The sequence below is a fragment of the Clinocottus analis genome, unplaced genomic scaffold (genome assembly GCF_023055335.1).
Source record: "Clinocottus analis isolate CAN_PGR_092001 unplaced genomic scaffold, fCliAna1.0.p SCAF_24, whole genome shotgun sequence".
Taxonomy (NCBI): Eukaryota; Metazoa; Chordata; class Actinopteri; order Perciformes; family Cottidae; genus Clinocottus; species Clinocottus analis.
Window position 1 is genome coordinate 2,556,384 of NW_027175976.1, and position 11,024 is coordinate 2,567,407.

Here is an 11,024-nt window from a genome sequence, read left to right on the forward strand (position 1 = left end):
AGAAAGCAGCATGGAGGCCAGCTGCTAAAGAAACTTGGTGGAGACCGAAAACAGAGTTACAAGCAGATGCTACAATTTAAAATGCAGACATCCAACGAGACAAAACGTTTGGGAACCGCTGGTTTAATCTTCATCAATAAAGTGGACTTACATCCAGTATGTGAGTGTATAGCTACCTCTACTGCGCTCGAGCCGTTTTATATTTGTTATTTGATATTATCGTCCAATCCCAGAGGACCCCACAACCGCCTGCCTCATTTCATGTGCTGCTGAGGTGCACGTATAGTGTGAGTGAGTGTGTGGAAATAGATTTGCCGTGGGTGAGCGATGGGGTTAGAAGAAACAGGAATGTAATTTATAAATTCGAACCCACTTCAGCGAAAAACAACAACAACAAATACTCCTCCTGTATTTTGGTGACTCATTTATTAGCCTGGATGAGTGGCAAAAACACTTGAACAGAAAAAGATTAAACTGTCTGAGAGAGACTTGTAAGAGAAGTAAAGTCATTTTCTCATAAACTTCTATACAACCAGAGGAGCCGCCCCCTGCTGGTCAGTTGAGAGAATGCATGTTTAAGGCCTTTCTGCATTGGCTTCACTTCCCAGAAATGAAGGTGGCCCCATGAAAGCTTAGACCAGCTCCCTCCCTCACTTAGCGGTGTTGTTTGAACTCATTTCTCAATGTAATGTTTTAATTTCATGTACAGCTCCAGCGAATCGATAGAACAATCTCTTCTTCAACAAATAAATGCTGTTGATTGCTCCGCTCTAGTGAGCAACCTCCAGGTCTTGCAGGGATGGAGATATAATCAGTGGGACAAATAGCCGTAATTCTGCAAGGTTCAGAGAAGGGTACCAGGATATCTTTTTCTTAAATTGTCTGGTGATTTAAAGCAGAGGAGGATGGTGCCATGGTTACAAATAGTTCTCTTGGATGTGCAATGAAAGGTATTGCACATACTTTTTTTTATTTTTTTTGATAAAAGGGTTTTTTCCCCCTCTTTTGTGACGGTCTCGTTTACGCTGATGTTTCAAAATGATTTGTAACAGGAGAGCATCTTGGATTTTTTTCCCCAGCCGGTGGAACCACTGTTACATTTTCCATTTGGCCGCTTGGACTCCTGATGTGCGGCGTGATGGCTTTGTTTATGGGGAACATTCTCCGAGCGCCTCTGGGTTTAGCTTGTGTGTCACCACTTGAGAAAGGATACTGATGCTTTAAGAAAACTGGGGACTGCGGTGGAGAGGGTTAGTTTGCTCTGTGGGGGAGGAGGGCTCCACTATTTGTGTTTGGGATTTGTTCGATAGGTGGCTGTCAGTCCCGCTGATGGTTTAACAAGCGAACGCTGCCTTTGTTGCTGCTTTCATACCACGCTTGTGTGGGAGGTGTGTGTGCAAGTGCATGTGTGTGTATGTATGTGTGTGTGCGCGCTGCTCTGGCTTTGCAAACATTTTTTACATAATGTTTTTTTGTTTTTTTTTAAGATAACAGCTTGCTAAAAGAAATGCCAAAAGTCGCTTCCTCTCGAACTTTGAAGTCGTTCGGCAAGTTTGGCAGCTTGGCTCCATATCGATTTTTACTGTGTCTACACGCAGGTCATGACCAGCGTGTCTGACGAGGCGGGGAAACCTTCTGATACTCCAGGGTGTCAGAACATCCTGCTCCAGTATACAGGCCTTTCGTAGCCATTTTATTTTTTCGTGAAATTGAAAATCTTTGTGGAAGAATCCACTGGATTTCACTCACAGCTCAGGTGGAGCACTAAAGTAAAAAACTGAAAGGGTTAATTTTGGGGGAGGATGTCGTATGTGTACAGATTGTAAAGCCCTTTGAGGCCAATTTGTAATTTGAGGCTTTACTAAATGAATTGAATTCAATTAAAGCATATGATTTACGTAAGAGGGAGAAAAAAAGAAGTCCACGAGTGCCTCAGGACAGCGCTGTCAATACTGATGAACAAACAGCATCCTCAAGGCGAGAAAAACAGGAAAACTGCAAGATGACTTTTCAAAAATGATCGCTCGCTGCGTCGGCATTGGAATGGTGCATTGGGGACACAATAACAACGTACATTAACTTTTAAATTGAGTGGAATTATCCTTCGCGGAGGTACATCAACATGAAGTGTTAAGCTTTTTAATGCTGCAGTTAATTGGTCCAAACCTAAATTGGAATTAACATTCCAGGATAAATTAACCGTGTTGAATTGGGTCCACAGTGAATTGTCTTTGGGCAAGACACCAAACCCCAAATTGCTCCCGAGGACTATGCCATCAGTGTGGGAGTGGATGTGAATGTGAATTAGTCCTTGGTCATCACGATTTTTTAAACCTGACCTGCCGACCTCAGGTTTTCTGTCTAAGAACTATAATTAACGGCAAAGCTCCAGGGGCATTTCACTTACTTACACTATAAAATGATTTTAGCATTATCTTATACTCCATGCAGGCATTATAATCACCACTGTGATCACACGTCTCATTATCGCCTTTTATTGCCTGTTAAGTGCAGACAGACAGGTGAACTTTCCCGTATGAGAAGAGAAAAGTGCCTCAATAGGAGTCCATGACCTTCGATGTGTGTCTTTGACGTGAAAAAAAGGGGTTTGCTCACTCGAGGATATTCTCCTAATCCTGTGATGTAATGAGCCCAAGAACTGGAACCAAGGGGGAAAAGCTAGCCATTGTCTGTCCAAAGGTTAAACCATGATTGCATACCAGAACCTCTAAAACCCTATAATTAACTCCAAGTGTCATCTTTACATTTCCAAGTCAGGCTAGCTGGTTTCCTTCGCTGCCAGTCCTCCAACCGTCTCCTCGCTGTAGATTCAGGCGACTTCAAGGAGAAAGGTGGGACATTTTGATGAATAGACTTATTCGCTTTCTTGTCGAGAGTGAAACGAGAAGATTGATACCACTCATGTATCTCCTTTAAGTATGACGCTAGAGCTAGGAGACGGTTAGCTTAGTATAGCATGACGACTGGAAGCTAACATGCTGGTACAAATAATTAAACTACAAGCGCCTTCAAAGCTCACATATATATACATATATATATATATATATATATATATATATATATATATATATATATATATATATATATATTTGTTTATTTTGTAATAAGTGAGCTTCAGAGGTGTTGATATAATTTATTTCGATCCCAGTCACACGAGCTGTTTATGCTAAGATAAGCTAACCCTCTCTTAGCGCGAGTTAAATTCTTGACGGTTAATAAAGTGCATTTTTAAACTTCCAGTTCCCTCCTATCAAAGTCTATTTTTCATTTTTTATATTTCATTTTGTATAGAAATAAAGTCTGTGGTTAACACACCATTCTTCAATATAAAATACATCATCTAGTGAATTTTAAAGCTTTTTTTGTATCTTAGAAAAGCGGTTTGCTAGCAAGTGACGAAATGAGCCTATAGAAAAACATTATGCCGTCTCGCCTGAGTTAACATATTTGTGGTGTTTCGTTCTGAAGATTATCTAGCTGAATAAAGCGTGTTAAGTATCACAAATTTGTTTGCCACAGTTTATTTTCCGCAATAATCCAAAATCCTGTAGATAAACTGCATTCGCTCTTCGCCGAGGGGACCAGTGCGATGCTAACAACAACCCTTCACGCCCCTCACGGATGTACGCGCCAAAAACACATTTGACCCTCAGCGCTGCAGTCTGTCCAGATGTTTACGCAGCTCTCCAAGTTAACTGCGCCTCATAAAACAACGAGTGATCGTAAAAATGTTGGATGGAAACTGTCAGGTGATGGGATGTTTTGGTTAAATGAGTCACAAGCTGGGAAGAGAAGAGGATGGATGTGTTTGAAATGGCTTCCTTGGATCCTCCTTGCCAGTTTAGAGACATGTAACCATGGTAACCAGTGCCAATCTCATGTGACGCACTGATGATTCGTGAGCTGAACTTTCTTATATATATATATATATATATATATATATATATATATATATATATATATATATATATATATATTGCACTCAGCAAAGTGGAATCTTTTGCTTAAATTGAAGCATTTCATGACGTTGCAGAGCTGTCCATTATCGTCTGTTATGAACCTTGTTGTCACTACGGCATTGCATTGTGGGATATCCATGACGCCGTAGTGTCCAGTGTTTTGGATATCAAAAAGCTCACCAACTAAACCCACGAGTGCATGACTTGGTAGCACATATCCAAATTCAGCTCCAATCCCCCGGAGAGATCTCTTATCTCTCAATCCAAACTTTAAGATGTTATCAGTGGCTTCAAAGACGCCGACAGACAGGCGGTGAGCTTGTGTCTGAGTGCAGCAGAGCGGCCTGCCACTCTCATCCAAAAGCATTAGCGCTTTCATCCATCATTATGAGGAACGGCCCATGATGTGCACTTTGATTCCGGGTTTGTGCACACAGCGCCGCGGCTGAGACAGGCCTTGTCTCCGTATCTCATGAGCAGCTTATGAATAGACAAGATGCACATGTCAGCAAAGCAGTGGGAACAAAGGCCGGAGCTGCTGAGGCGTGGTTAACACGCAAGCGCTTCACTGTCAGGGCTACAACCACGGAGCAGTCAGACGGAGACGGATGGAGCGCCGGGTAAAGGAAAGGCTGCACTCCGACACTAATTAATCTCAAAGGGTCAACTTTGCCAAGAGCAGCGGGTATCATAAATGACTAGTTGACAACCTGCACTTACTTTTTATTGAGAACTCCCATTGATAGTCTGTCATTCAGAATATAGCTGTCATTGTGTAATGGGTGTACTCCAGGTGTCTCTGATTATCTTATGCTACATAGTTTACCTAAACTCAGCATGGCAGTGACATCTGCTGGTGAGACATTCTTACTAAAACATGAAGGCAGACATTACTGTGCTGACAGCATGTTCCATACATTCAAACATGTCCGGGTTGAAGTCGTTTCCATCGAGGGCAATGTCTTCAACGAAAGATTGTCGGCTCAGCTCGATTTTATTAACGAAACTTTCAACACTTTTAATGCCTGACAGTAAATCGAATGCTTGGACTCCAGAATCCAGCTGCCTCAGCACAAGTTTCAGTGCTTATTATTAAACGTGTGAAGGTTTTACCGCCGTGCCGCAATGGAAACACAAGTAGAAAGAAATGGGTGAGAGGAATGCAATTTCTTTTCTTCTAAAAATGCTATATTCTTTGCAGCATTACAGCGCAGTGTACAGTTATTACGATCTTAATTGGGCCTGTGTGGATGTATCAGACATCATGACATATATTAACAGATTATTATGATCGATGTTTTGTAAGGAAATGACTGCTCTATCTCAGTTTCAATGAGAATAGGTTTGAAGAATATTAATATTCCTATAGAATTGCCGATTGTGTAAGTTCGCCCACTGACAAATAAATGATCATTTTATTAGTAGATTTATTTGAACAGTGAGAGATGGGACATAAAAATAAAAATATGAACGATGTGATGGATGTTTACCATCTAGTTTAGTGTTACCATGCTAATAAATATTTACACTTCACACAAACTACAGCTATTTAGTCATAAAACTTTATATTTATATTGATTTAAAGATAACACAAATGTCCAAATCAGATAATCATCATCACCAAAGCGTTATATTGACCTAATATTTTCCACCCAAATGCATGCCTCCTTTGTTAAACAGAACATGTGCAACACTGACATTTATACCGGTGGACCTTTGCTCTTTTTTATCGGCCGAGCCTCATTATTTTTTTCCTGTCATGTCTTTGACTTAGTGGGGCTTATCTAATCTTCTCCCTCTTATATTCACTTTTGGGAAAACATGTTCTCTTGTGTGGCTGAACGCACCGCTATTACTCTCATACGAGGATGTAGGATGCTCTAAAAATATCAGCGCTTAAGGTTTCCAGAGAGGACGAAAGGAGCAATATTGCTTATGAATTACACAATGTTTTCATGCAAGTTCCTTTGTTGTTCCTGATGAGTCTTTGTGACGGCCAGCAGGACTGAATACCACCTGCTCTCACTTCTTTGTGAAGAAAAGAGTGAGCTGGAGTGGATGCAATTAAAAAGTCAAAAACAGTATTAAAAAAGGTCATTTTGTATTGCTATGGTCTATTTTGTATTGCGATTGTCTTATGAATTTGTTAACCATCTGATTTGATTAATATTTAGCAACAGATAATTAAAATATCTGCGATAGCCCTGCGATGGACCGGCGACTTGTCCAGGGTGCAAGCTGCCTTCACCCATTGACAGCTGGGATCGGCTCCAGCGCTCCAGGACCCTAAACAGGGTAAGCGGTTCGGATAATGGATGGATGGATGGATGATGGATGGATGGATAATTAAAAGACATTAATCATCAGTGGCATGATGGGTGAAAAGTCAAGGCTGTCAGATCATTCAGTAACCAACAGATAGCGTGTGTGTTCTCATGCCGAGACAAAGGTGTATCTTTATCTGCTGGAGATCTCCTATAAAAGCTTGAGAACCAGACCAGTTGGTTTACCTTCACAAAAGCGACAATGCTTAGCTCGGCGAGTCTCGTGGTGCTGCTGTCAGCAGTGGGAGCAGCCGCAGTGGAGAGGTGAGTTTCATTCATGAAGTGTGTTCTTGTTGTTCAAATACAACGTGCTATCAACGAGGGAGGACCTCGTACTTCCACCACTGCTTTCTCAATCATTTTGCTGCTGTGCGCATACAGAGTGGAGCATGACTACTACAAATATCATCCCATGCCGGAGGTGAGAAGGCCTCCGATGAGCTCGCTCTGACACACGCCTCACTCCTGACAGACACACCGCTCGCTTCACGAGACACTCGGGTTGCGTAACGCAGGCGTTCTCACTCCTCAGATCGCCAACTGGATGGCTCAGGTGGCGAAGGATCACCCCGACGTCGTGACCATAATGGACTACGGACAGACGTACGAGAAGAAGACCATAAGCCTGCTCAAGGTCAGCCAACTTTGCGGTCTGTTGAATTCAGATCGGGAATGCGTGTGTTGGTGTTGTGCGGCGGCCTAACCGGAAGCGATATGAATGTGTCTTCAAGATCGGCCTCAACACCGGGAAGAAGAAGAAAGCTATCTGGATGGACTGCGGCATACACGCCAGGGAATGGATCGCCCCGGCCTTCTGTCAGTACTTTGTATGGCAGGTAAGACATACGTGATCATTTCAAAATCATGACTTCTTCTTCTTCTTCATATTATTTTTGCTTGTAATTGACATTCCAAACCATTGCATTCTCAAATCAGATCCTGGAAGAGTACAAAAGCGCCCCCAAAATGCAGGAGATGCTAAAGAACATGGACATCTACGTCACCCCCGTGCTCAACATAGACGGCTACGTCTACTCCTGGAGGGACAACTCAGTCAGTGCTCACGCTATTTTAATTTTGTGATGGATTCAAATCAAATTACTTTTTCGAGGGGTTTCTTCCTTGCGGCTCTCGGGCCACAGATGAGCGGGATAATGCTATCTATTAAGGAGCCGGCAATTAAGTTGCAGCGGGCCACGATTCAATCAGAGAACAAATAGATTTCTGGTGCTCAGAGTGACCCAAGTAGAAATTCATCTCATTTGTTATCATAAGAGAAAATGATATCACACAGCGATCCCAGGCTGGAGTATGTTTGAGTGCCCATTTATATCCCACTGAATTGATAGGACGGCCAGAAAGCAGCTGATGTAACTGACTGAGCATTTTGACCCGTAGACTCGACTGTGGAGGAAGAACAGGTCACCGGGACCTTCCGGCTGCAACTGCACCGGCGTCGATCTCAACCGCAACTTTAACGCCAACTGGGGCTGTGAGTCTTGTTGTGGTTCTGCATCTCCTTATTATTCAACAATAAGCAAGTTTGTGCCGCACAGAGATAACTGTCCCTTGTTCCTCTTCAAGATGTCACCGAAACAGTCTAATTAATGCACAATTTGTTTTAAAGGGGGTGCTAAAAAACACAACTCCGCACCATAAATATCCACAACTGTCAAAATCCTGGTCATTAACGCAGATTATTATTTCTGTTAGAGTCCGTTTTTGAGAAAAATGTGAGATGAAAATGCATGAAAATGTGACATACTTGCATGCGAACAGTATACATCTGGGGCTTTTATTGTGAAAAAAGGAGCCGATCTGTTGTGCGTCTTTGACGTGAAGTTGATACAATACAAATGTGAATCCACGACATGATACCCAATCAGTGTGTGGTATATACTCAATGTCCTAGGATGCTTATTCACAGGGCAAAGTGGCCAAAAATCTGCATCCAAAAAACAAATATTGACATACAATTATATTGTTTTGTAGAATTTCAAAGATTTAGGCATGTACAAAGAAGTGGCTTGACTCCATTTGATTTCTTTTGCCTGCCCTCACAGCGATCGGGGTGTCATCTAACTGCAGCTCCGACATCTACTGCGGGACCCAACCCGCGTCCGAGCCCGAGACCCACGCCGTCACTTATTTTGTGGGAACCCGGAAGGAAGACTTCCTGTGTTTCCTCACCATCCACTCCTACAGCCAGCTGCTGCTGGTTCCCTACGGAAACCCCAACTTCACCGCCTCCAACTACGACGAGCTGGTACCTCCGTCGACACACAATCGGCCGTGCACAATGTTTGATGTCCCATAGTCAGGATTTGAAACATTATTACGGGCATGGCTCCTCAGATGAAGGTGGGTTTGGCTGCCGCAGCCGTCATCAAGAGCGTCCACGGGATGAACTACACCGTGGGAACCTCTCCGGACGTGCTGTGTAAGTCACTGCCGGTGCTTGCCCGCTCTTTGCCTCGCTGACCCAGCGGGGACGGGCGCAGCGGTAAAACCTTTGGACCCTCTTTTCTACAGACGCCAACTCCGGCTCCTCCAGAGACTGGGCTCGGCTGCAGGGGATCCCCTTGGCCTACACCTTTGAGCTGAGGGACAAAGGGAAGTTCGGCTTCCAGCTCCCTGAGGATCAGATCAAGCCGACATGCGAGGAGGCCTACGCCGGAGCGCTGTTCATCGTCACCTACGCCCACGACAAGACCTTTAGCGGTGCCGTGTGCTCTGACCCATGCTGTTAGCATGTTAGCAGTGGGTGTCACCAGCAACACTCTGATGTGAGGAGGGAGAAAACTGACCCGTAACGCCTTCAGTTCAGGTTTATCGGGTTTTTAATGTTAGTTTCGTAAACAGTTCCAGTTTTTAAGATGCTGTGCTTTTATATTGAGGCAGGTTTTTTGTATGGAAATGTATCTGTTGATGAATAATAAGCCACCCTTGGTTCAAACCATTAAACAAATGCTGTGAAGTGTCTTTGAATGAGCTCCATTGTCTACATCTATTCATAAATCGTTCTCAAGTCTATTTTTATATCATCAGATATAAATAGAATTTCCTTGGAGTAAAAAAACAATAAAAATATTTAAATAAGTGATGTTTATCTTGTGTTGATGTGTGCACTTTAAACATTTTGTGAAGCGCATTCGCTCACGTACATGACACTTCATCGTTTGCTTAAAATCTGAATGAACATGGCAAATATTTGTGTATGCACCAAAACAGAAAGAACACATGATGTTTGAGGAAAAGGCCCTTCAACACCAAGCACTGATGACAAACAAAGCATGTTGTGTCCTTTGGGGAAAGGTGTAACCTTCCTCAATGTAAACACGGCCGTTTCAAAGCTGAGTTTCAGCGCTGCTTGTCCTGAACGGCTGGAAGCCTTGCTGCCTCAGGCCTGCCAGCGGCAGAAAGAGCTGCTCCTCTGGAGGGAACTGGTCCCACAGAGTCCACGTCCAACCTGGGAGGGAGAGAACCACGCACAGTGCTCAGGTGGATGGGAATATTGTATTCTTATTCCTTTCATTTAAAACTGCTGACAAACAGGAGTTCCACCTCACGTACCCTCGTTCTTCTCCGGCTCCAGGTTCTGCGGCTCTCCCGACTCCTTCCGGTCCAGTTCTCCCTGCATGAGTATGGTGACGTAGTGGTACTGCTCCTCTAGTCTGATGGAGTTCACCACGGAGGCAAAGCGCACGTCTCCCAAACGCACCCCCGCTTCCTCCAACACCTCTCTGCGAGCACACCCCTCCCATGTTTCCCTTTTCAGTGACATAGAAACGAGTGCGTCACATCCACTGGAGGTCATCACATGCACGTCATGCATGCAGCACATTGAGGAACATATTTAGACTACAGCCTCTCCACCTCGCAATTACCAGGAATTTGCTTTAAGGTGAACAATTTTTAAAAAAGAGTAATACCCACACTTCCCACCTCAAACTAAACTCCCTTTAAAATATGGCAGAAATAGTCTTTATGCACACTTAATTGGCAAACACGTGAAACAATGCAAAATCAGAACATGACTTAATATTTGCTGAACACTTCTGAACAATTCGGCACATTGATATCTGGCCGAGACGTTGTTTATTTAGTTGTAAATGCATTTTTAAAGACAGAAAAATGCATAATAATGCACGTGAGGATACAACGAGGGGTGTTTTGCAACAGCCTTACGTCACACGTCTACGCACGTGTCATATTTATGAATGGGGCTTAGCTAACGGCTGCAGCTGTCTCGGTTACGTACCCGAACTCCAAGTGGCCGCCGGGGAGCTGGTACGTCCCGTTGCCCATTGAGCTTTTCCGCTTCCCCAGCAGAACACAGCCTGGGTGGGCCGGGTCTGTCACCAGCACCCCGACCCCAACTCCCGGACGTTTCACGGTTTTATCTGACATGTGAACGACTTATAAATGACACAAAGTTAGCTAAACTGATTAGCTTATCTGTCTGTGAGGTGCAAGATGGTTATTTTTCAGTACTTCCGTCTTCGCTTTGAAAAAAAAATAAACCGTTGGTTAGACCACGCTCTCTTTTGTTGTCTTTACTTTGGTACATTAACTCCTTTTTTAGAATATAATGGCAGATATAAGTAGCTGACATTTCACATTATACTGTCTTAACTGTTCTATTTAGCTGGTTAATTAAATTAACCGCGTTGTAGATACTCTATTTGATAGTTAAACATACTCTTTGGCCACAGGTCGG

At 43.4% G+C, this 11,024-nt stretch overlaps 2 protein-coding genes across 3 annotated transcripts; one reads left to right on the plus strand and one right to left on the minus strand.

Moving 5' to 3' along the window:
• The first annotated feature begins 6,716 nt into the window (after positions 1-6,716).
• LOC137794117 (carboxypeptidase O-like) lies at positions 6,717-9,054 on the plus strand. Its single transcript, XM_068590744.1, has 8 exons — positions 6,717-6,725; positions 6,837-6,938; positions 7,036-7,140; positions 7,241-7,357; positions 7,703-7,796; positions 8,368-8,570; positions 8,660-8,744; positions 8,837-9,054. The coding sequence occupies exons 1-8, from the start codon at positions 6,717-6,719 to the stop codon at positions 9,052-9,054; spliced, it is 933 nt and encodes a 310-aa protein (XP_068446845.1).
• A 338-nt stretch (positions 9,055-9,392) lies between these two features.
• On the minus strand, positions 9,393-10,780 carry nudt15 (nudix (nucleoside diphosphate linked moiety X)-type motif 15). Of its 2 annotated transcripts, none has more exons than XM_068590747.1 (3): positions 10,566-10,780; positions 9,878-10,047; positions 9,393-9,773 (listed from the first exon to the last, which is right to left on the minus strand). In XM_068590747.1, exons 1-3 carry the CDS (start codon positions 10,712-10,714, stop codon positions 9,652-9,654), a joined length of 441 nt encoding a protein of 146 aa, XP_068446848.1. In that variant the 5' UTR covers positions 10,715-10,780; the 3' UTR covers positions 9,393-9,651. The 2 variants fall into 2 exon arrangements, with proteins under 2 accessions (XP_068446848.1, XP_068446847.1); XM_068590746.1 differs by having other exon boundaries at positions 9,878-10,074.
• Between the last annotated feature and the right edge of the window lie 244 nt (positions 10,781-11,024).

Excerpts from the sequence above, each read along its gene's own strand:
- LOC137794117 (XM_068590744.1), top strand. Across the intron at positions 7,358-7,702 it reads ACTCCTGGAGGGACAACTCA|ACTCGACTGTGGAGGAAGAA; the intron begins GTCAGTGCTCAC and ends TTTGACCCGTAG. Across the intron at positions 7,797-8,367 it reads CTTTAACGCCAACTGGGGCT|CGATCGGGGTGTCATCTAAC; the intron begins GTGAGTCTTGTT and ends CTGCCCTCACAG.
- nudt15 (XM_068590746.1), bottom strand. The coding sequence starts at position 10,714 with ATGTCAGATAAAACCGTGAAACGTCCGGGAGTTGGGGTCGGGGTGCTG. Across the intron at positions 10,075-10,565 it reads GGCGGCCACTTGGAGTTCGG|GGAAACATGGGAGGGGTGTG; the intron begins GTACGTAACCGA and ends GTCACTGAAAAG. Across the intron at positions 9,774-9,877 it reads GGAGCCGGAGAAGAACGAGG|GTTGGACGTGGACTCTGTGG; the intron begins GTACGTGAGGTG and ends TCTCCCTCCCAG.